Source organism: Camelina sativa, chromosome 14, assembly GCF_030686135.1.
Source record: "Camelina sativa cultivar CO46 ecotype springtype chromosome 14, ASM3068613v1".
Taxonomy (NCBI): domain Eukaryota; kingdom Viridiplantae; phylum Streptophyta; class Magnoliopsida; order Brassicales; family Brassicaceae; genus Camelina; species Camelina sativa.
The window spans coordinates 13,474,815-13,501,227 of record NC_141893.1 but is presented as its reverse complement, the minus strand read 5'-3'; the positions used below and the strand labels follow the sequence as shown (position 1 = coordinate 13,501,227).

At 31.3% G+C, this 26,413-nt stretch overlaps 2 protein-coding genes and 1 long non-coding RNA gene across 5 annotated transcripts; 2 read left to right on the top strand and 1 right to left on the bottom strand.

Moving 5' to 3' along the window:
• Positions 1–467: 467 nt before the first annotated feature.
• On the top strand, positions 468–4,088 carry LOC104741520 (uncharacterized). 2 transcript variants are annotated; one of them, XR_015579337.1, is made up of 3 exons: positions 468–914; positions 3,134–3,559; positions 3,659–4,088. It is a non-coding gene; the product is annotated as an uncharacterized LOC104741520 (long non-coding RNA). The 2 variants fall into 2 exon arrangements; XR_015579336.1 differs by having other exon boundaries at positions 495–914; positions 3,464–3,559.
• On the top strand, positions 1,159–2,064 carry LOC147928156 (uncharacterized; the record flags this gene model as incomplete). Its single annotated transcript, XM_087483115.1, has 1 exon — positions 1,159–2,064. A coding segment is annotated over one exon (657 nt), but the record flags the coding sequence as incomplete, so codon positions are not given.
• A 4,173-nt stretch (positions 4,089–8,261) lies between the features above and the next one.
• LOC104741519 (putative WRKY transcription factor 65) lies at positions 8,262–9,855 on the bottom strand. Of its 2 annotated transcripts, none has more exons than XM_010462402.3 (2): positions 9,422–9,855; positions 8,262–9,315 (listed from the first exon to the last, which is right to left on the bottom strand). In XM_010462402.3, the coding sequence occupies exons 1-2, from the start codon at positions 9,556–9,558 to the stop codon at positions 8,658–8,660; spliced, it is 795 nt and encodes a 264-aa protein (XP_010460704.2). In that variant the 5' UTR covers positions 9,559–9,855; the 3' UTR covers positions 8,262–8,657. The 2 variants fall into 2 exon arrangements, with proteins under 2 accessions (XP_010460704.2, XP_010460705.2); XM_010462403.3 differs by having other exon boundaries at positions 8,262–9,312; positions 9,422–9,794.
• Positions 9,856–26,413: the final 16,558 nt, after the last annotated feature.

The following is a 26,413-nucleotide window of genomic DNA, read 5'->3' as shown; positions in this document are numbered from 1 at the left end:
TTGTAATAGAACCTTATCCAAGATTATCAATGTAGAAGGTTAAGCATAAATGCTTCTTGGATCCTTTCTCTCTATTCCAATGAAAGTGAATCAAAGAGAGTGAAAGAGAGAAAGTAATAGATCAAACATTTGTGAGTAAAACAGAAGTTAAAGTAAGAAAAACAACAATATAGAAATGAAAATTTTATATTAAAAATTATATTTATTTATCTTACTTTCTTTCATATATATATTATAATATCTTTCTCATCAATTCAAAATATGAACAGTATCATTGACAAAAACTGGTAAAACGTAAGCTAAAAATAAAAAGGGTACATATTTTTCAAATATTCAAGTTCTAGCGTCTTGTGTATACAGAAGTCGAACGTCGAGAGATGTTCGCAGTTTGACGCCCACCCAACAATAGCACACAATACACGAAATACAAACGTAATAAACTCTCAACACTAGTTCATATTTAAAATATCATTTTAAAGCCTATAACCAAGACCACGGAATAGTTTTTGTGGTGGAAAAATAAAAAAACTCGAAAAACCTCTCTGCCCCAGTTATCGAGACGCTTCACCAAACATCTATGTCCGGCGCCGACAATGCTTATGCTTGCCGGCGTCGGGATCTCTGTCCCGTTATCGCTTTTTATTCCTTTAGTTTCTATGCGTTACTGTCTCTCTGGCCAAAGTCTCAATCTTTTCGAATACCCTCCTTTAAACCCTTGGACGATGGTGCTTCCAACCTCTATGTAGTTAAGAGGTGCTTTCCGGCGAATCCCCTCCCATTCCAAACCCTGCTCACCTTTTCATCGTCGATCCTGAATCTCGAGGAACCCCTCTTTACCAGCGACGCTCCACATCTCAATTCTGAAACGAATTCTTCCGTTATTCTCGGTTCTGAGGAAGCTAACAAAAATCCAGGTCTGATTTATTACGTTCTTTATCCTTCCATAGTATATCTTTGAACCGATTCATAAGTACAATTGTCCGAAGACAGCAATTGGAACATAGTCACTCATCGCTGCTGCTATGTTGGTACAAACATCATATGAGAGCTTGGTCATTAGAATCACCTAAGATTAACACCCATACCTCTATTGCTACTCCCAACCCCAAGTACCACCAACTGAACCTAGGCTTTGTTCTTTATTTTCAATGCAATTAAGACTACAAGCTTTGTGTGGAATTCCTTAACCTCCATGGCCAAGAGATTCATGTGAGGGAGGACCCACCTGCTCTGTTACTGTATTGCATTTATCACTTCAGGTTCATTCTTCTTGAAACCCCCAATCCCCCCATTGTCCATTCGCCTAAAGGTGGTAAGCTCGGGTATAATCTTTCTCTCCAATATACAACCGACTACAAGCTTTGTGTGGATCTCCTTAACCTTCATGGCTTTTGGCTTCATGTAAGGGAGGACCTACCTGCTTTGTTACGGATTTATGTTTATCATTTGTGTTTCCCGATTGTAGCTACACCTAAAGCATTGAGATATGAGCCTAAAAGATTAAAACACCTTATGGGTATGTTTTGGAACTTTCTCTTGCCGGCTAGGGTCCAAAGATATGTCTCCCCTGTGGAGCACCCTTCAAAAAGCTCAATTGCATTATTTGCGCGAGCCGTCTATAACCACTTGTTGGTTGAGGATTTCGCGAAGCTCGTCTTCATGGTCGAATCCGCTATGGTTCCGATAGATCTTTCAAACGCTGCAAGCCTCTCAAAGCTGAGCATTCATTTGGAAAACTCATGGAACCACTATTTTTATTTTCATTGTATTCTTCTAGCTTTCCGTTGTATGAACTATCCTCTTTTGAGGACTTAAGTAATGAAAATCCTTGTTTGAAAAAAAAAAAGAAAAAAAAAAGCCTATAACCAAAAGACCAATACATGGTAGGGACAATGCCCAATATCCATAAATCTGTTAAAACATTATGGCTTGGTTTACTAGACAAATAAACTATCTCAATTCTCAACTTTATTATATAGAAACTTAGACCTTCTCCAACGGAGGTTTTAAGGAGGAGTTTTAAGCAAAAAGTAGGAAAAAAATAAATCAGAAAGGAAAAAAAAACGAAGAGCTCCTCTTATTTAGTATACTCGATTTCACATAAGAGACTGTGACGTGTCACCGTATGGTTGGATAAAGTTTTATTGAGAGCAAATTTTTTTTGGCCCGATTCTTTCTCCTTGTCTCTCTCTCGCTCTCTGTCGCCAATCTCTCTCAATCGTGAATCTTACAGTTGATTCTTCGTGTGTGTTGTCCTAGTGTTTGATTTTGGATCGCATGAACGCCTTATCATCTTGTCTTTTTAGATGGGTTGGGATGGTTATTGAAGAGTTGAACAATTAGTATTACTTCATGATTCGTATAATATCGTTTTTTAGGTTTTACCGTACTTGTTTTTGGACTTGCATTGTGTTGTGTTAATTGGAAGAATTAGAATGGGGTTATTTCAAGCATCTTAAGATGAGCTAGGTGCCTTTATTCCTTGTGGGTCTCTTTAAATTAACATTGTGAAGAAACTGGTGAAGTTGATCGATAAAAATGTCCGCAACAGACTAAGTACAATGTCTGATGTCGATGGCACTCTCATTCAGGCTTGGTTTGCAACAAGATTTTACTAAATGTCAATCTTTGTTTTAGCAAAAAACAGTGTTTGAGCAATTTTTTGTATCACTGATGTAAAACGTTTATTTTTCTTTGAATATAATTTAACGTTAAATTCAAAAAAAAAAAATTAACATTGAATGCCTTTGTCTGAATTTGTGTGTAGAATTTGACTGTTTGTTTATCATTGTTTTAATCTAACAAGTCAAATGTTTGGCAAATGAGGTCTGATAAAGGGATTTGGTTGCTATAATATTGGCGTGTTTATTGTCAATTTCACCATTGTGCTAACTCTGGTCTTTGTTTGGTTTTGGTTTTCGGAAAATGCTGATCGAAGAACTTGCTAAGATGATTAAACGGTTTGGATCTGTGTCCTCTTTTCATATTCTTCTTGGTGTTTTGCATATATTTTTTATTTCTTGTTCTTATTTAAGTATCTTCAAGAAGCTGGTTTATGTTTTGCTGAGTAAGCATCTTGTCTCTATGTTTACATCTCTAATTTTAAATTATATGTTGTTTTGTAAATGATCAGAATGTGGATGGCTTACATCTTCGATATGGAATACCACTGTGACTCTCCTCCTCGCTTGCTTGCTCTCTCTCTTTATCTCTATTTTGCCTTTTAAGATCATCATCATTTTGTTGCAATGTTGGTTGGTTGGTTTTGCTTGGTTTTCAAACCGCACTGGCTTTATCTGTTTTGAGGTTTGTGAAAACTTGCTTGTTGTGGTCAGGCACTAGCCTATATTGTCAATGAGATTATTTGTTTCTCTGGAAGTGGTAAAATTAGCACTCTTCTTGTGGACAAATCAATTAAATTTTTCTTGATCTGTGTTGTTTCTCTGTTTTCTTGGATTTTCAGTACATTGCAAGTCTTAGTCAGGCAATAGCCTATTGTCATGGAAAATGTGTGATTCATAGAGACATCAAACCTGAAAACTTGTTGCTCGATCATGAGGTATATGTGATGTGTGTATATTGGTTAGTCCTTTTTTTGTTTTTGCATTGAGAACTCAGGATGTTGTTCATAATTAGTAATTTCATAATACATACGCAGGGGAGATTGAAAATTGCTGACTTTGGGTGGTCAGTTCAGTCAAGTAACAAGAGGAAAACAATGTGTTAGAACCTTAGACTACTTGGCAATGACAGAAGAAACTTAAACCTCAAGATCAGATCGATCATGACAGACTAAACTACCTCAGCTCCTAATGAGGATGTCTATTTAACGGTATGCAGAATTCTCAAGATCGATCTGACTTTTCCTACTGCGCCTAATATATCAGTCAGAGTACACGACCCAAAAGCTAAATCATTATATACCAACAACGACTCTCTTGCTTGACTAGTTAGTTAGTTATTAAGCATTAACATGTAGTTGTTTAAAATCTTTTCCCCATTTATGAATTGTACTTCTATTGTAATATGTATTATGTTTTGTATGTTTAAAAATTAATTAAATGCAATATTTTCCTATTTTTATAAAATCTTAAATGTTTAAACATTTATACTACTTATATTCTATTTAAAATTCTTAAATTTCAAAAAACTATATTTTTAAAAATAAGAGACTCAAAATTATATCATACCATTGGAAGGGATAATTTTAATTAGGAGATCAAGAGTTCTTATTTTTAAAACAGTACATAATATATTCATAAAAAATCCAAACAGTAGATAAGAGTCTCAAAATTAAAACCCACCATTGGACTTGCCCTTAGAAAGTAAGATATATGCAAAACCTAGTCAACTGTTATCAAATTTTGTTTGGAAAAAGTGAATTTTTTCAGTGCTATGAACGTTAATAAAATGATCTCATGGTTAAAATTCTTAACAACACCAATTAAACCCATCATTGCGTTTCAGATTGTTAAATTAAAGTTAATATATTTCACAACTCAATACCAATTGAAGAGCAATTAAATTGTTCATTTTCAAAATTACTCCTTTTCCTATATCACTTTTTAAAAATATCCTTTTATGTTGTTCATTTTCAAAAATACATTTTTCTATGTATAAAATAACTAAATTCTAAACTCTAAATACTAAACCCTAATTTCTCAAAACTATATCCTAAATATAAAATACAGAACCCAAACTTAAAAAAAAATTCTAAAAATTAATTTAACATATTGGAATTGTGTAAAAGAGGATAAAAATAAAAATGTTCAGAAAAAAAATATTTTTGAAAAGAGATATCCCAAAAGGGGTACTTCTAACAAATTTTCTATAATAGTAAGGTTTCTTCAAAGCCATGTTCCAAGAAGCTGACAAGTGGCGTTGTAGTCTTTCTACACGAGTTATTACTTTCAAATTTAGATACACTATTTTCATATTCATTAAGTTTAAATATAAATTTATACTAACAAAATATCTTATCATTTTTTAATATCTTTTTAGTAATTAAATAAATAGCATATAAATTAAATTTGTCAGGAATTAAAGGATATAATTTAAAAATACAATTTCACTGTAAGCTAGAATCAAATGAGTTTAAGATTTTCATTGTGTACTTAAAAGAAAATGAAATAATTCATCTAAGAAACATAATAGGGAGAAAATAATTTTTAAGTGAGAAAAAGAAGAAATAAAATTTACACAAAAAGTAGAAGATAGTTTTTAAGTGAGGATAAGAAGAAATAAATTTTCTTTTCATATAAAATTTAGTTCCATATAAATAGAAAACTAGGCTTATACCATGTGAATCTAAAACAAACATAACATATGCAATAACAAAAGAATATGAAAAATTCATCGAAAATATTTGTCTTTTTCTCTATAATCTTTTGCTAAAACCGTTGTCACAATCACAAACAATATCATCCCGCAAACAGTCTTGACAATAAGTTGTAGATCTAAAGACGATGATCTAGGTGATCATGTGTTGCGGCCAGGAGAAGGTTTTCGATGGAAGTTTAAACCAAACTGGTTTAGAACTACATTGTTCTTCTGCAAGTTTGCTTGGAATAATCATGTTACATTGTTTGATGTATATAGAGCTGACAGAGATCATTGTTATGAATGTAACTGGGTTTTCATGGCTGACCGTATATGTATATCAGAAAAAAGCAATAAAGAATTTAATAAGTGTTTTCAGCAGAAATTAACAAGCTCTTGTGATCATATTCATTGATTTTCAAATTTAAATAAACTTAATATGATTTGGTCTTTCAAAATCATTATTAAATAATTTTTTTTAGAGAAACTATATTACATAACTACGAAATTTCAATATATTAAATGAATTGTAAGCATGAAACTTTTTTAAAAATTTTGAAAAAAACATTCAGCTTGATTGGATGAAAAGGCAGACACGACCTCTAAATAGAACACATTTTTAAAAAATTAGCTATGTACAAAGTGTTACTTAGGGCATGTCCAGCAAGCGTTACTATATGAGATGTTTTTATTAAAAAAAATAATAAAATGAAAAGAGAGAAGAGGAAAAGAGAAGATATGTTTCTATGTTGAGCAACATAAGAAACATTTCTAAGATAAAAAGTGACAGGTGTCACTAAATTTATTGGTGAATTCATTGGAAAAACTAAACTATTATATTTATGCAAACTTTTGTGTATTTTAGTAAACCAATCCATAAAAAAAACTAAACTATTATATTTATGCAAACTTTAATCCACTCCATAACATAATCTGCAAAACTTCATATTTTTTTAGCAAATTAATTAAAAAAGTATCTAGAATATTTAAATTCTTGATACTAATTTCTTTTATAATTATTTGAAATATGTTTTTTGGATATTAAAAATAATAACTTCAAATTTTGATATCTATTCAAATAGCAAAAGTTTAATTATGTAAATTTTACAAAAAAATAAAGTTATTTTGGAAAATATACTTTCGAATTAATAATCCTACTATATTAATTGGGAAGTACAAATATGAAATTAACCTTAAAATGTGTAAAAAATTACATTCAATTGCCATTAGAAAAATTTAATTAATCATTAATTATTAATAAACAAAAAAATCGTAGACAGCTCAAATTAAATTAAATCTACAAAAGCAAATAAAATCTATTCCAATCTAAAATTAATTCGTACTTGAAAAAAAAATATTATTAAAAATTTAACAGCTAAGATTTTAAAAATCTAATTTTATAAAATCTACAACTACAAATTTTATCAACTTTTTTTAATCAGAACGGGTTAAATTTTTATCAAAAATCTAATCGAATAAAATCTGTACCAGTTCCGTTTAACCATTAGATTTTAAAAATTAATAAATAACACAATAACAAAATAAATTATTACAAATTTTTATCAAAACAAATTTAGCCCGCGGTTTTCCGCGGGTTTAGTACCTAGTAGAGGATTATTTAGGAACTATGACTATCTTACTACAGATCGGGTTGTGTGTTAGTGTTTTTATATCATGTTTTATATAATTCTGAACTCATCTTATTTTTCAATATAAAATGTCTAACAGCTCGAAGAAATAGATAAAGATGTTGGATATATGCAGGAAACAATGTGAATAATGTGTTTCATCGTTCTTGGTTAGTGAGAACTCCAAAAATCTTATTTTTCTTCCGACTAACAAAGATAACATTCATATAAGATGCCGCGATTTTACCAATATTTCTTCCTGGTTAAGTATTTCCAATAAGTACATTTTATACATACAAAAATAGTAAATATATATAATTCGTTACTACAAAGTACAAACTAGACTTCCTTTAAATTTGGCTACTCATTACAGTTTATTATCAAGTAATTTTTAATTATAGTTTGGTACCTCTATATTACAGAAAAGACACTACCTCTAAAATTCAATAAACATTCCATAATAAAATTATGTAGAGGAGGTTGGACTGCCGCAATTTTAAAATTTTAAAACTCTAAAAGTCAGAACTACAGTTTGAACATAATATAAAGAATTACGTACGAAACTTTAATAATAGTAATTACAGAGAGTTTGGCAGGTCTGGTAACGTGAATCATAGCACAACTAATTAATTCCTTTATTTATTTGTGCTATAAATTTTCGCGTAATTTTTATTTAATTCACGTACGTAAGCATGTACCACCAATTTATTCTTTTAAGTTATTGTTTTGGGAGATGAAGTCCCGAAAATGTGATTGTTTAGTATCTACTATGATATTTTAGATTTATAAAACTGATTAGCATTTTTTGTCGTTAGTAATATTCAGGATCTATCTAATTAAATCCAGCAACAATATGTCTACAACGAACTTTGATGCTAGCTAATCAGACAACACTCCAGCGAACAAACAAAGTGAGCGTTGAGTATCAAACTTTTGTTCCAATATAAGAAAGTATCTAATAATTTAATTAGGCCAAGTTTACTTTGAAAAATTTGTGAATTCTACCATCCAACCTAAATGATTTATTGTTAGTTTTTTTTTCCCACCATTATAAGCTACAACCATAGTCTGTCTAATTATTTTCCAAAAACGAATGAAATATAATAATCTCTAAATTTTGATTTTGATTGGTTTCCCTTAATTATTCTCTCAAATTTACATCTATATACCGATTTGACAGTCATCTTTAATTTTTCGCTACATGCATTTAAGAGTAATCTTAGTAGTTGCTCTTTTTAGAAAATTATAAGAGAAGTACAATAAAAGTTCCCTGTAATATGACAAAATGAACTCTCACTTCTCAACGTACTACTCTTTAAAAATCAATGTAGATAAAAAATAAATAAGATCGACATCGATTACATATACATAAAAATGACAGCCATTTTTATTCAGCTAACTACATTGCAATTCAACCCTATAAAGAAACTAGTAAAAGAAGAAAAACCCCCGAAAAAACATAAATAGAGTAAAAGGTGAATTCTCAAAGAGTAGAGAATCATAAGTAAGAAAAAAAAAAGGAATTACAAAATCGAATCATATTTATTTGTTTTTTTTTTGTTTTTTGCATTTCATAACAACGTATAGAGAAAGAGAGTCTTAGATGATGATTTATTGATTACCGTTGAGAAACTAAATTATAAAAAAACGCCGTGCGTACAACGCTTCCCATGTGAGCGACAACAATATCCAATACAATACCACCACGTGTCAAAAGATCTCGACTTGTGACCCAACTACGCTACTCCGGTGACGAAACACCACCGAACACTCCGGTAACTCGCCGAGATCGGCGAACAAAGACTCATCCTCTTCTCCCATCGGAAAGAACACTGCAACGTCATCCGCAGCAGCCGATACAGGAGTCTTTTTCTCCGATGAGAATATTGGACTTTCAAGAATCGTCGATGAAGTTGTCTCCATCTCCGTAAACCACGCGAACTCGTCGACACATGACGGAGTTGTTTCAATCTCCCTTCCAAGAACCATAAACTTATTATCCTCTTCCTCCTCCACCTCTGGCTCCACCTCAGGCTCTGGTTCGGGTTCGGGTTTGGGCTCGGGTTTTGTTTTAGGTCCATTTCTAGAGGAAGACGTGAGAGGCCAAGGATGGTTATGCTCAGAAGTGTAAGTGATGAGGATCATCGTTGGATCGTCTTTGCTTCTTTCGACTTGCTTCCTAGCCGGACAACCTTTGGTGCTACTACAGCGGTAATAACCTCTAGGGTAAGGAGATCCCTTAATAGGCTTTTGGCCGTACTTACGCCAAGCCCATGAATCTGACGGCGGAGTTGTGTCTCCTTTGTGCCGAGATCCTTCCATTTCTTTCATCGGTACGTTCACTACTCTCTTCTCTACAGATCTCCTGCTGTAAAGTAACAAGTACATCAATATATGAATATAATTTAGTTAATGGTAAGTTTTCATGAAAATTCTAATCCTAGATTATCTATATATATATATGTTTATGGTACCTTCTTTTAGGTGAATGAGAACAGATGAGAGCTTTCATGTCGTTGAAGGTTGAAGAATTTGGTGACTCGGGTCCGGTTTCTTGACTGCTTTCATGATCATTGTAGCTTCTCGCCATCTGATCTAGACCTCGCTTCATGTTTATATATATGCTCTATAAACTATATATAGACTATATATATTTACAAGAAATTAAGCGAGGAAAGAAGGGTCGAATCAAGAATTTGATGTTTTGTTGATCTTGATCACTTTTGGAAAGATATGAGTTGCAGATGGAGAAAGAGGAGTAGAAGTAGAGAGAAAGAGAAAATGGAGAGAAGGTGGAGAAGAAGAGGGGTTGTGTATGAAAGAGGACGTGCGAGCATATGTCAATTTAATCTCTACTTGTTTTAAACTAATACTTTATATCCTTATCATTTATGAGAGGGACCCGATTGATTACTATTTTAATAGATAATAATTTGTCTATAAGGCGATGGTTACATATGATCACACCCTTTGTTTACAATAGAATAATTGAATTGCGCGGTTTGAATAGATGGGGTTAGGTATTAATACTATACATTTGTTTGTCTTTTGTCTTTATCCTTCCTTGTTCAAACCCCTTTTTTTCTCTTTAGTATGTAATTAAATGATTGGAAAATGATTAGGTAATTTTATTGGGTGGTGTAGTGCGTGTGAACAAGGAAATGGTAACATGCATGTAGTATAATCAAACTTTAAATCATTCGTTTAAAGTTAGATCTAAAGTTTATTTCAATCTTTTTCAAGAACTTTTCCATGCACAAAAAGTTTAGTAGTGTCTCATCTATGACACTCATGATAAACATGTTAAATACATTTTTAAATTATCAGTTAATGGAATATGTAATGAACTAATGATGTCATCTTATTCATCACATTTAGCCATTTGAATGGGTAATCTTGATTTATGAGCTAACAAATTCTAGAGATAAAGTTTGCGATTCTCAAATACCTTGTTTTGAATATAAGCTATCACATTAGATTGCATATACAACTGTAACGTGTATGAATGCGTATATACCGAAACGGGGATATTATTGTTAAAAGAGCTATCACTTATCTCATGCATAGAAGCATTTCCACTTTATGCAAAAAATCTGGCTATCTTGTGTTTGCTTATATATGCATATGATATACGTATATATATGTATATTTTTGTGTAGAAAACAAAATTCCCAAACACTCTCTGATGAATAAAGTACGAGTACTTTGAATTGAAACTATAATTAAATAAAATACTAAATTAAATTTCTAAAGACCTTTTCCTTCACCAAAAGCAACATCATCATTTATCAGTTGATGACACCCATATATAATATAGTTATCCTGTTTTTAGATTTAACAATAATTTTAGTTTGTTTCTATCGAAGAGATAATCTTCTTTATTAATGATGATTATCGTTTACTGATCAAAGTTCACTCTTTCTTCAACCTAAGGATTTTTTTCCCTAATCTCAATTCAAGACAATAAAAATGGAATATACGAACAGTCAGTCGTACGTAAATGGAATATTTAATAAGATTATCACTTATCAGGGTTGTTTTTATTTGTCTTTTCTTTCGAGAGTACCTTCTCAACATTTACATACCAATACTATTACTAAATCTCTTTTTAATAAATTCAAAGCGTATATTCTAGGATTTTCCATTTTACAAATTAAAAGAGACTAGCTAGCTAATTAACCTTTAAATAATAATTTCTATTTTAGCTTTTTTTTCAGTACAAGTTTCTCAAAAAAAAAAGTGATGTAAGCGAATGTTAGTGGAAAACTACAAGTTATTTAGAATTAGATATCATTGAAGTTAGAAGATAAAGAAACCAATTAAAGTATTTTTTTTTTCATCTGAAATAAACAAACAATGTGGCAACGGTGGTTTCACGTCGGTAAAAATGAGACAATTATGACACTGATCCCATTTCCGGCAAAAACATGTGCACATTTTTGGATAATTAATTTGGTATTGTATATCGATAAACATAACTAATTAAACAATGTTGAAAGTTTGTGTGGATCGTGATTTAAGTGAATATTTGTGGAAGAACACAATTTAATAGTACCATATATTTATAATTTATTAAATTAGGCCCGCGTATTAATGCATACGTAAGAAAAATATATGAAATTTTAAGTTGTATTTAAAATATTAATTGTATTTCATTTTTTTTTTTAAAAACCGGATTTAGAGTTCACACACTCCATCTTACAATACAATTATTTTATATATTACATGATAATAAAATTAGATTTTAATTCTAAACACTCAATCCCAAGGAGTAACATATATAATTTTTATAAAACAAATGTGCATTATATCAAATTTATATCTTACTTAATATTTTTAAAAAATTAAAAATTAATAAAACAGAACTCTCAAAAATAAAACTGAAAACTTTTTTTCTCATATTTGAAAAGTAACAATATCTTAAATATATTTGTTTCATATTTTGTAATCTCATACTTAATAGTTTTACTACTGGTCCAACTAATTTTAAATACAAGTATACTAACATTATCATAAAGCAAAAATTCAAAGACGTTATTATGAAAAAAAATATTTGTTTATGTAAAGGTGAGTATTTAAAATCCTTTTTATTTTAGGATTAACAATTGACAGTATAATTTATTTAATTATGGTATTATAGTAATTAATTGTATAATTTTCTTAATTATTTTTCTTATACAATTACTAATTTAAAATTTATATACATATATGAACTGTCATTTATAATTATTAAATTGTTTAAATTTTTAATTTCTTATAATTTATGAATATGTTCAAACAAAATTTTTGTATAACACATGACAAAATCTTTAATTGTTAAAATTGACATGTGTCGCGATCACAAGAGTTACTAACTTTGAAAATCAAAGTTAATATAATAACATAATATTGAATACATTATCAAATCATTCACCGATTAAAAAACTTATAAAAATTACATTAATTTCTTATTTTGATTATCTTATTTTTCTTATATTATATTAATCACTAAATTTAACACATTTAACCTTTTTATGCTTTAATCATTTTTCTGTATAAGTTTCTTTTTACTATATGATTATAATAAATAATAATTGCAATTAAATTACAAATATTTTCCTTATTAATTGCACATATTTTCCTATTGAAATTTTTAATTTAATAGATAACTTTCCTATTAGAATTAGTGATATAATATATTACTTTTGGTTTTATATACTTTTCAAAAATATTAATTGTAATCCTTTTATTTTTAGATTTTTTTTATTTTTTTTTTATAATTATTAAATAAATTTTATTCTCACACATGTCACGATTATATGAATTACAAACTTTGAAATCTAAAGTTTATATAATAGGATACTAGGTAGCAATCCACACTATGTACGGAATAAATCGATTTAGATAAAAACTTATTATTCTAAAACTTAAGATTCGTAATCAACAAAAATAGTTTAATATTTTAATTTATTTAATTCAATTTGATATCATTTTTGTGGTTTCAATAGATTCCTAAATATTTATACATGCTAGGCAAAAAACAATATTTTAAATTGAAATTTATACATGTTAGAAAAAGGCAATATAAATGGGGGATTTTCAAAAATACCATTTTTTTATATCACTTTTCAAAAATACTCTTTTATGGTGTCTATTTTCAAAATTACCATTTTTAATAAATAAAATGATTAAATTCTAAATCCTAACCTAAACCCCAAATACTAAACCTTAACCCCTAACAACTATACACTAAATGTAAAATAGAGAACTCAAACATAAAAAAAAAATCTAAAAATTAATTCAACATATTGTAATTGTGCAAAAAGAGCAAAAATAAAAATATTCAAAAAAATGAGTATTTTTGAAATGGAGTATCTCAAAAAGGATATTTCTAACGAATTCTCGAAGTTGTGAATAATCAGAAATAGAGTTTTAATTATTAAGAATATTTAACTAATAGTTGGTATTTTACTATTAATGATCAACAATTATGTAATCTAAATTTATATGGACTTTATTTTAACAAAACAGGAGAAATGATTATTTCAAAAAAAAAGAAATCAATTTGTTGTTTTTTAAAAGAATTATAATATAAATTCAAATTAAAAGGTTACAATTTTTGATACTTTAAAGAACTTAATTTTGGTTTAAAAATGTAAATATATGAGTACTACTATTTTTACTAATTTATAAGACATTATTATAATGCTAATTTTGAAATGTTGATAAAAGTATATGTTAACAAAAGAGGTACACAATTTTAAATATGAAAAATAATATATAGTTTTAATTTGTTTTATGAATTTCGAATGAAATCTATATTGGCATGAATGTAATTAATATTAACTATTGAAGATTATTTGATAAAATATGTTTCGAGTTCTCTCGTCACGACATATCAACAATTTTTTAAGAATGTTTTTCTGTTACTATATAAAAGATGTAGATTTTTTTTTTTTTTTTTTGAACAAATATAAGAGATATAGATCAACAACAAGAAGTTTTGTTAATAGGTAATACAGGTCACAGAACGACTTTTCCACCTTCCTTAATTTGTCACGCGAGCCGCGAGGTATGTCATATACGAACCATATAATCATATACCAGTATTTTTTTTTTTTTCTCTGATTTTGCTAGGAAGTAGAATTTTACCTTAAGATTCAACATCTAACAAAATAATGTATATTTACGTTAATTTTTTTTCCTTTGATTTATATTCTTTTCACTGTAAATGAAGAATAAAATCATGTTCTTAAAAGGACTTGCAGGAATCTTTTGGTTACAAAAACCTCATTTACTAATCCTATGGAACCGAGAGTCGATAGATCAAAGCCCTCTTTTACATGAAGTTTTCCTTCTGTTACTAGTTTATTAATATAAGTACTAAATATTTGAAGGAATCTTACCAAAATCTTTATCAAGAAATTATCTTATTTATATCAACAAGTATGAATTGATATAAAAATGTTTGCGTGTTGACTTGGCATTTTATAGCCATCATCTTCATGTCATAGTTTAGTTTGAAAAAGAAAAAAAAAACAATGATAACTCGGCCTTATTGGCAATTTGCCATATAACTACAGTTTTGCTAGAACATATCAGTGTCTAATTAAGTAATTAGACACTTACTGTCTTTAAGGATTTAGGATTTTGGAAAATAATTTTTTTTTTTAAAGAATGATATAGTGGTTGTGAGAGTTTGTGTGGATAACGGAAACCATTCAATGATCGATCGTAGCTCGTAGAACATGATGATTTTACAATTGTTGTAAGAGTTATAGAAAGTACCCGTTACATCCATATATTTTGATTAAATTTTGTTTTGACCGCTTATTAAACATCTGTTAATTTCAATTACCAAAAGTATGTTAATTTTGATAAGTTTTAGTCCTAAATTAATATACACAACAACTAGAGAAACAATTCAATAAGTTTTTATAAGCAAAAGTCTAATTTTGTAAATTTTGGATACATTTGTCTAATCGTTTGGAATTGGGATTAGTAAATTGAATTTGTACTGATGCGTGAAACGATGTGGTTCCAATATAAATCAATTCAACTATATTATAGGCACGATTTGGCAAACTTTATCTATATGTATATTATGTTATTGGCGGCTAATATCATGGAAATTTTTGCTATTAAAAATAGGACCAATAATTAGGCATCTCTGACTTTTCCTAAAACCTCGGCGTGGTTCTTGTTCAACATGCCGCAGTTTATTTATATGATTTTCAATATGTCTAGATATTTACTTGTCAATTTTTATTTTAGATTTCCATCATTATTCGAACGAACAATTCTCCATTAATATAATATTTTTCAATTTTTTTCCTATTTCTTGTATATATTGGGTGTGATTGGTGAAAAGTGAAAAGTGGGAGTAAAAAGGTAAAAAAAGAGAAGTTGAAAAGAGACCAAAGTAAAATTTGTACTAAACCGGCCTTTGAACCAGAGATTTTTTTAGGGTGAGCTTGCTATTTTCAACTTTACTCATTTTTTAAGTTGGACAGTTAAGATAAGGAAACATTATATTAGATAGATTTTAGTGTCACTTATTACATAACCAAACAGCAGGTAAATTATTACAACCAAACATAGGGTAAAAAAGTCCAATAATTATTCATTTATATATTCTTCGTGGTTTCTTCTCTGAAGATCATCACTTGTTGTTCTTCTTGCTGCTGCCGCTGCTGCCGGTGGTGCTGGTGCTTTCGTCGCCACTTGCTTTAGAAGGCATCTTCTCGTCCAAGACAACAATGGTCACCTCTTTCATTGTTCCAGTCGGTTAAAGAGATATATGTGGCTAGATCTATATGCTAAAGTACGAGACCGTTCGAGTGCGTGTATGTAAGAGCATAGTCGTAAACAAGACACAAGCTTTGTTAATGGGGTTCGGATAACCTACATCCCCGGGACCAAATTCAGAGTTTATTAAATAGAATAGAACTTTAACAATACCATCAAAAGATCTCTATTTTATTGATGGGGCAACGCCACACACCTTGTGTGTATCTCTCAAGAATACCCTAAGACGCGCACATCTTCGTAAAACACTCTCTTGGTATTTATAACAATTGCTCAACCCTAGTGTTGTCAACTTTCCTATTCTAAACCGGTAAACTAACATATTTAGATAACTCATAAATATAATTAATCCTAGTTCCATAACTCGGTAGGATTAGTATAGCTTGTACCTCAAGCTATCTTCAAGCTTATGCCAACATTCTCCCTCCTAAGCTTGAAAACCTTTTCTTCCAAATTTCTCATGCCAATGAGATCTCTCATTTCTTTAACCTTGTTTCTTCCGGGCGCTTTAGTAAGATATTTACCTTTTCCTCACTTTCGGAAACATGCTCGACTTCCACTTACCCATTCTCCACACATTCTCTTATATCTCTTAAAATCTCATTTTATTTCATGTTTGATTGATCCCCCTTTTGATGTTGTCGAACATTATCTTCATCGCCTTCATTCTCCCATGTTTATATCAAACAAGATTCAACTTCTGAACCATCTTTAATACCCACAAGCATCATGTTCATTCCACAGAGACATAATCGATAGAGACTTCACCTTAGTCTTTCTAGTCTTTGTGACTACAGTGGACACATCTTAGTTTGATCCCAATCAGCTTCTCATCTAGAGTAAATCTTTACATAGGATTTTCTTTTCCAATTAGCTTGATATCTCCTTGCAAATTACCTTTGAAAACTTATGACTGAACTTATGATAATTACTGAGAAGAACCTCTTCTCCTCTTCATCCAAAAACTTTCAGATACTTCAACCTTAATAATGCAGATCATATCTCACTTGTCCCTTTTTTTCATCAGCTATATCTTTCCTCTGTCATCTCTTTTAATCTCTTCAACCATACAATCTTCTTTATGACCTTTGTTAATCACACATACCTGTTTACAAGCTGACAAGATGATCATCTCTTCTAAAATTATGCTCTCCAATCTAACCTTCAATATATTTCTTCACAACTTCTTGTTTTGAGAGAACTAAAAATTCTGCAGTTTTTCCTCTGTTTTGATGCAGAGCACAATGAAGGAGCAAACCAACCCATAAAATTATGAAATTTAGTGAGAATATCAACAAAAGTCATATGAAGACACAGGAAAAAACAGATCACGATTTGCATTTACGGTTTGAAAGTTACGGCCACTTTCCCAGAACAGATCCGGAATGATGCAACCTGCAAGCAGTCCAACTTTGAAAGCAAGTTCCCACTAAACCACAAGGATCTGATGACGATCTTTATATCATTGGAAAGATCTCGCTCTCAAGTTTTCAGAACGCCTTTCAATACTAAAATCCAAGATCTGTAACCAAAGGAAATCAAAGACAAAGTAACAACCCGTTTCACTTGACTTTACACTCTTTTATGGATTTCTTTCAGCATAGTTTCTATCCACCACGAAGCATCTCTTTGAGTTAACACTCTCCCTCATGAGGTGACATGAACATCATTAAACCACAAAGCCTTCTTCATCGACCTTTTAGGTAGTGATTATCACTAATTGCTTATGCCTCCGATTTTGTGAGCATCTCCATTACAAACTTCAGATTTCGGCTTTTAATGAAATCGACAAGAAATGTCTTTCTTCTCTTTTAATTTCCATAGGTTTCTCCATTTTTCTTCCTTGAATATGATTGTATTAACGCATTTGATTCGCTCTTCATCATCCATAGAGAGATCTGCTCATCTCTTCTTCACAGAGAATCATCCTTAAGAACCATATTCCACATGCTCATCTTTGAAATTAATTCATCAGTCTTTCTCATGGCACAAACCATTGCTAGCCGCATCAAGAACAAAAAAACTCCCTTTGCTTTTAACAAGATGAAGAACATGAACAAGCTCTAGTTTTCCTTTTTTTTTACGAAGCCCTTCCTATGATGCTCATGCTTTCAACATTATTAACATTCTTCTCCCCCTTGTTGATTGTGTGTCTCAAGAAGATAAATATTCAAGCCATGACACACACATTCAAAAATCACATCAGCAACCCACGATACTCCATATCATTCATGAGCTGACTTAGCCTTGAAGAACAGCCCAAACTAATCGATTTATGAACTCCAACAAATGAACATAAATCTTCCTTTCGTTATTTCTAAAACAACTCAACCAACAAGAGAAGTCTCGACCAAATCTCTCAAATCAAAACATCACAAAAGCTTCTTCTCGACGGACCTGTTAAGAAAGAGTAAATAACTTCACGCTTCACCTACATACCGGAATCATGGCTTCTCGATTTTGATCTTGAGCTTGAGACTTGACGATTTATCAACTCTTTTCAGCTGACATTCGGATTTGACTTCAATTGATGAGTTTCTCCACTATGAAATTCCTCTCTTATCTCTTGACAACCTCCAATGGAGAAGAAAAACGCTCAATATCTTCTTCTTCTTCTTCTTCTTGATGGCTCCTTTTATTTCCAGAATCACACATTACTCTGAATTTCATGAACTCCTTAACCTAACTTTTATTACCACTGGAAACTTCTCACGTTTCCGTCAAAATCAGATTTTTTTTTTTTTTTAACCAGAATTTAAGACCATACCCTTTTCGATCCTTTTTCATCTATGCTTCCTCAATACGATTCACGTCCACCGACTCCTTTCACTCCCTGCAATTTTCTGCGGAATCTCCGACATGGTTCCTCTCTAGTGGTCGCAGAACATCTCAAGCTCATCACGATTCCAAATCCTAGACACCTAAAGCTGAAATCGCTTTAACTCACTTGATTGCTAGCTGTGAATTCCTCTTCCATATTGATACCATTAACGACGATCACACAACAACCACTAAATCTTCCTCATCAACAACAACAGACAATTTAAGTGAATTTTCCGAATTGGGAGACCAAGGATTAACAAGATGATTTCAAACTGAGAGACCCTTGATTTTTTTTTTCTTTTTTTTTTGTGACATTTTCATTCAGCTTTTTGTGCTCACTCTCTCCTCGGCTCCGTTCCTCAAGCTTTCTTTGCACAATGAAGAGAACTCTCAATGTCTCTCTTAATTTGAACACATTCTCATCAAAGTAAGGCTTTCAGGGGCCTGTTTTATTACAATATAACAGGCCCATGAAACTTCTTTCTTCATCAATGACTTCTTTTCATACTGCCAAGATGAACATGATAAGGCTCAAAAAATCCTGCGAACTCAACATTTATTTTGTCTTTACGATAATCTGAGATATTCATTAGACCATAACTCTGCAACGACTTCTCTTATTTCTAACAAGTTCTTTGTGTCTTTCTTCGTAATTGTAATATCTCACGGCTCTTGTCACTAACCTTTAACTCTTCACAGCCACAAATCCACCAGGATCACACACCCAAAACAGGACGTCAAGAATAGATCTCTATCGAACCTGGATTAGTCTTGCTCTAATACCAAATAAAGACATATATGTGGCTAGATCTATATACTAAAGTACGAGAACGTTCGAGTGCGTGTATGTAAGAGCATAGTAGTAAACAAGACACAAGCTTTGTTAATGGGGTTCGGATAACCTACATCCCTGGGACCAAGTCCAGAGTTCATTAACTAGAATAGAACTTCAACAATACCATCAAAAGATCTATATTTTATTGATGGGGCAATGCCACACACTTTGTGTGCATCTCTCAAGAATACCCTAAGACGCGCACCTCTTCATAAAACGCTCTCTTGGTATTTATAACAATTGCTCAACCCTAGAGTTGTCAACTTTCCTATTCTAAAACGGTAAACTAACATATTTAGATAACTCCTAAATATAATTAATCCTAGTTCCATAACTCGGTAGGATTAGTATAGCTTGCACCTCAAGCTTCAAGCTTATGCCAACATCGGTATGATCTGGCAAATAAACAGCAGCCTTGTCCAATAATTATTACAAACAAAGTGAAAAGCACAATCATAATCTTCATGGGTGGGTGGTTTCTTCTCTGGAGGAGATCATCACTTCTACTTGCTCTTATTCTTGCTACTGCTGCAGCTGCCACCGATGCCGCTGGAACTTCCTGTTTCTGGCATTTGCACGTCCCATTATCAAAATGCTAACGATAATAAAAAAAATTATATGATATATGATAGTCTATTTTATTTTTTATTATAAAATACATACATAAATATATTTTTTTGGCAATTGTCATGGATACCATCATTTTTAGTTTTTGGGTCAAAAATACCACAAAACCCAATAATTTTCATTTCTAACATTTTTAATTAAAACATTTGACGAAAATACTCTCACATTTCTCAAATCCTTGTTTGCATCTCCTCTCTCTTGAGACGAAAAGATCTGATCATCGGACTCTCGTCGCCTCGCCGGTCTTAATCGCTGGCATATCTCGCCGTTTCGGGAATACTTTTCTTCGACTCGCCGTTTCGGGATACCTTGATCCAGATCACCTTAGTCACCAAAAATCCTCAATATTCAGATCGAGATCTAGCCTTGTTTTTCCTCACCGTCAGTGTTTTTGTTGAATCTCGTCTCCGCGGATCTTCTTATTTGATCAATCTTCCTCACACGACACTTTATCATCAGTTTATTGCCATTTATATGTAAGCTTCAGATCCATTTTAACGTACTGTTCTCGATTGTGTGATTTACGGTTTGATTTTGTGAAATTTAAATGATTGTGTGTGTGTGTGTTTGATATTTCAGTAGATTCTTATGATTTGGGTGTAACTTGAAATGATTGTGTGTGATATTTGAAACGATTGTGTGTTAAACAAAAACCTAAACAATTTTGGGTGATTTTTTTTTTAAATTCTTATGATTTGGGTGTAATTTGAAATGATTGTGTGTGATATTTGAAACAATTGTGTGCGAAACAAAAACCTAAACAATTTGGGTGAAAAATCCAGTAGATTCTTATGATTTTCTAGTAAAAAAATATTCTAAATTGTGGGTTACAATGTGGATGATAGTTTTTTTGAGTACAATGGGGATGATAGTTTTGGGGATGATAGTCATGGCCAAGAGCGGATTGATGTAACAACGGGGATGATAGTTTTGTTGAATACAATGGCGATGCTAGAGTATGATGCTTGTTTTTTAAAATTCATGAAAGCATCTATATAATTTAGGATCACTTTCCTGACACGATATGTGTTTCTTATCTTTCTTTTATTTGTTGCAGGATATGGGTGATTCTTTCCCAGCAGAAATCAAACTTCCTCAACTATGTTTTAACATCGGAGAGGAGCCTAGATCTGACGTGAAAATAAACCACTTTTCAAACTACGATTGCATCACAAAAGTGAAAAGCATCCTCTCGGTTGCAGAGTATGAGAGGATCAAGAATTCCTTCCTAGGACCTCTTTTGAAGGTTATCAATAGAGGATTGATGATGTAAGAGAAAATGGTGCACTGTTTTCTGAGAATGAGCTTAAAAGTATCAAAGGAAAATGAACTTTGGCTGCATTTTGGAGGACAACCAATGAGATTCTCAATAAGAGAATTCCATATGGTCACTCTATTGAAATGCTCTGCATGGGAGGGTAATGAAAATGAAAAGGAGAATCTTTATGACTGGGCTAACACTGAAAATTCTCACACATTTGAATATCTTTGTGATATTCTACGAGAAACTGATTCAGAGGCAGCAGATGAGAGGTTCGCTTTAGCGATGGTGATATTGATTGAATGCATCTTTTTACAGAGGTACAAAGGAAATAAGCTTCCTACGAAAAACCTTAAGAGGATTCAACATCTGGATATCTTGGCTAATTATCCTTGGGGGAAAGATGCATATAATCTTCTGATTACATGAGTTAAGAAGAATGTCCAATCAAATCTGACGAAGAATAAATATGACTTGTATGGATATCCGTTGGCATTACACTTGGGGATTCTCGAGTCTTTTCCAATTTTACAGTCATCTTTCAGCACATTGAGTGTAATTGAGCAACCAACAACATATCTGTGTGAAAAATACACGCACACAATTAATCCATCAATTGCTCAAGTGGAGAATATTGAAGTATCAAATAATGTAAGTTGTGTTAATAAGCATTTTCTCTTAATTTTGAAGAACTAATAGTAACTTGGGATTGTCTTACTAATCCGAAAATGTTTTTCTGCAGATGAAGGTTATTCACATATTGCCTTCAATACCTGATGATGTCGAAGATGAAGTCTTCTTGGAAGACACTAATGACCAAGATTTGAATTTGTTGGTAGACATATTGAACAAGGGCTACAAACTGACATTTGAAGACTGGCAAAAGAAAGCACTAGATTTTGGGGCAGTGATGGAAGAAATTACTATGAGATCATATCAATTTCATAACAAGCAGACGCTAAAGTCACCCTCTTCTGGAGAGTCACTAATGGAGAAACTAGACAAACTGTACAACATTGTTACAGATGGATTCAAAGATATCAATTGCCGGTTATCGAAAATAGAGGAGATTCTGGGAAGATATAAACCTACCAATACAGACGATCAGGTCAAATATATTTTTTTTATCAACTTCCAGGTTCCTCTTTAAGAAATTTTTTTCATGCATGTAATTGCTAACCGTTTTCATTTTGTGTTGTAGGATCTACACCAAGATAGTGGAATGCCTCCATTTCCCAGTTCTCCAATTACAAACCCAACATTCCCCAGTTCTCCATGCGCTGAACAAAATATAGAGCATGTGACTCAGGTTTCTGACTCTCATATTCCTATAGAGGTAAAGAATTGGTTTCTTACTCTGCAAATTAAATTTTAGGGAAAGTAGTTTTAATTATGTACTAATGCTTCCTAAAAATGATTTGTATTTGCAGAGTGGTGATGGGATTCGTCCGACTAACAGTTCTCCCACTAAACAAAATAAAGTGCATGTGGCTCAAACATCTGAGACTCAGATTCCTAAAGAGGTAAGAATTTGTTTCTTATTTGTATTTTGAATGTTAGGGAAAGTATTCTTAATTATGCACTAAAGCTTCCTAAAAACGATTTATATTTGCAGTGTGGTGATGGGATCCGGCCATCTAACAGGTCTCCCACTGAACAAAAAACAGTGCATGTGCCTCTGACTTCTGAGACTCAGATTCAGAAGGAGGTAAGAATTGGTTTTGTACTTGTATTTTGAATGTTTGGGAAAGTATTCTTAATCAATGCACTAAAATTTTCTAATGTTTTTTTTCAGCTACTATTGCTGCAAGAAGTTGAAGTTAGGTATGAGAACAAATGGAGCAAAAGAAGAGTGCGAACAATTCTTGAAAAAGGAATCAGTGTTTTGATGGACAAATCAAAGAAAGAAGAATTTTTTGGAAAAGAACAAATACGGTTCTTGCATAGAGAGAATGAAGGTGAAACAAATCCAGAAGTTTTAACTGTTGAGGTAAATGAAATGATTCTTAGAACTTTTTATAAATATTCTAACACATTATATTGACAAATGAAATAATTCATCTCCAATTCTTTACTCCAAGCGAAACCCAAATGGAGGAGTTAAACCAAACAGAGGAGTTAACCGAAAAACTCAATTTAACGAATGAGGAAATGACCCAAACTGAGGAGATGACCCAGAAGCTCGATTCAGCTGTTGATGTAAGATTTATTATACAACTTTTTCCTGTTATTTAATTTTATAGGAAAGTCTTCTGAAGCTAATAAAGGTTCCTAAAACGTTTTTTGCTTGTAGGGTGATGAAGAGAACCTTCCTCAGGAAGGTGGTGAGGAAGAAGATGACAATCAAAGTCATCATGTGGATGAAGGTGAGAATCTAAATGATGGTCTTGATAAAGAAGAAGATGACGAACAAAGTCATCATGTACCAGAAAGAGTGAGCCCAAATGATGGTGATGGTGAAAAAGAAGACAAACAGAATCCACAAGAGAAGGTATAGCATGACAAACAGAGTATAGATCACCTTGCGATCCTAGACTCCTCTATCGTTTTGTGTCCACTCCCCACAAACAAAGTATAGATCCCCTTGCGATCGAGGCTAGATCTCGATCTGAATCGAGAGGAACCACTACCAAATTGAACTTGCGAATCGAGAAGAACCACTACCAAATTGAGCAGAATCGATCACTAAACTGACATCAGAGCTAGACAAAGTTGACAGATATCGCCGGAAATGATGGAACACAACGATGGAGCTAATCGTTACCGGAATATCTCATCGGAAAAGTTGGTGCCATTGTATCTCGTCGAAGAAAATAATTGGAGTTATAAAATCTTAACACAATTTGGGTTTGTAAAATGCAAGGGTAAAAGAGTCATTGTGTTTATTAATGAATAGTATTAATGGAAAAATATGGAACGTGTAGTATTTGAGGAAAAAAAACTATTTAGATGGAATTTTAGGGCATTTTTTTTGATGTTTTGCTTTATATTTAGGTATGTTTTACTTATTTTTTGTTAATTTAATTTTTCATATTAAATAATATATGTAAGATGTTACATAAATACAAAATCTTATCAGTAAAATTTTTTAGTTTTATGATGTTAGAATGTTTTACATCAGTTATATTAAACTATAAGTAAATTAAAATAAATTACATAAATAGAAAATAAAATATAAGTGAAATACATATATATGTATAATATATTTATATATATATATTTATACATGTTTCTACCATAATCATAAATTAATAAAAATGTATAAACAACTAAATACATCATCCACACATGTAGGCAACCCATCTAGTATGTAGATAATTGTGGGTTGTATTTACTAGTCCTATCTAAAGAGTATACAGATAGATTATCATATATATAATCAAAACATTAAACTTATATTACCCAAACAAAAAGAAAACTATATTACCGAAACAAAAAGAAAGAAAAACAAAATAAGTAGACGATCTAATTTGCTTACCAATTAGTTTGATCTTGGTTTATGTTATATACAACAGCCTTTGTAAAATAGAGGGAGTATAAATTTTGAAGCTTCTCGTTTCAAAAAATTCAATTAGGTATATTTTTATTAGCCCTCCAATCTAACGGAAGTATTTCTTTGTCTAGCTACTAACGGAAGTATTTATTTGTTTCCTAATCAATTTTGTTACTCCCTCTCTTTCACAAAAATGATACACATTTTTTTTCTTGTTACAAAAAAAAAGTCATTATAGACTCTCAAGATCAGTAATTTTTACACTTTTTCGACTGTAATATTTGAAATTCCAAAAAGTTTTCAACACAATATTAATGGTTTGCTTCGTAGGCTCCATCACGTTGAACGTGATTTTCCTTCAAAGTCTGTTTCAATTTTTTTTATGACTAAAATCTCTATTCAAAATTTGCATGTTTAAGAAGAAAACACGTTGAAAGCATGGAAGAAAAACGCATGGTGTCGAAGTTAAAGTAACTCATTCGTTTGATCTAAACAAATTTTCTGATGCTAAGTGATTGCCTCCACTACAAATTTTGGCTCCAATTATTTAGTGTTATCTAAAGGAAAAAACTGAATATGTCGATTGTGAAAATGTCTTGATCCTAGAAATGCATTAAATTATCACTATTGACTAAATTAAGAAGTAGTCGAAGTGATAAATGTCTACAAAATTAATTATTTTTAATTACATCAAATAAATTATAATAAATAATTGTAATTAGTTGAATAGTTTAGGGGTATAATAAATCATATGTTATTTTAAGATGTTACCTCACAAAACATAGTGTACTTTCTCATAAAGAGACAATGACAATTACATATATTTTTCCAAGACTTGCTTCCATCCATACCCACTTTCCAACCATAGTGTATTTTTGAGATGGTTTTTGTAAATTTGACATAAAATCTAGATAACGTTGCGCTTGTCTCTCTTTCAAAGACATTAGAAATTACTTTTGTGGTAATTATTTGTGGCTCTTAGATATTTACTATGGTGGAAGATCCAAAAGCCACAAAGGAGATGTAATTAAAATGTAACTAAAAGAATTTTGTCTGTTTGTCCAAATAATTAAAAAGTAAAGTTTTTTTTCTTATTCAATGATCTATTTCTCTCTCTTTTTCACTTTTTCTCGTTCTTTTATCTTTATTATCATTTATTAACTATTATTAATAAATTTTATATATTTTTTTGCACAAAAAATTATAATTACATTTTTTCTACATTTTAAGATGCATTTTGCTATACTTTAGATTTTGATTTCTGTAACTTCCAATTTGTCAAGAGAGAAAACAATAGAAGAGCCAATGAGGTAGCTAAATCGGCTCTACTCTCCTTCCCAGTTTGTACTACATGATTTAATGAAATCTCCGGTTTGACAAAAAAAAAAGTTATATATTATCCAATATTAGCTGAATATTTGTTTATGATAAGTGGATGGTAAATTGTGGATACTTACTTGATTAGACTATTAAATTCATAATTTGAGTATGTAATGTGGTTGGTTGGATGTGGTTTTGTGGATGTCTTTCGTATTTGAAGTAACATAAATGACTTATAGTTTAGGGTTTAGGGTTTAAGGTATATGTATCAGAACTTAGGTGAATGATGTGTCTATGTTTTGGGTTCAAGATTTAGGATT

Coding starts and splice junctions, on each gene's coding strand:
- LOC104741519 (XM_010462402.3), bottom strand. CDS start 9,558: ATGAAGCGAGGTCTAGATCAGATGGCGAGAAGCTACAATGATCATGAA. Junction 9,316..9,421: donor TCTCATTCACCTAAAAGAAG/GTACCATAAACA, acceptor GTTACTTTACAG/CAGGAGATCTGTAGAGAAGA.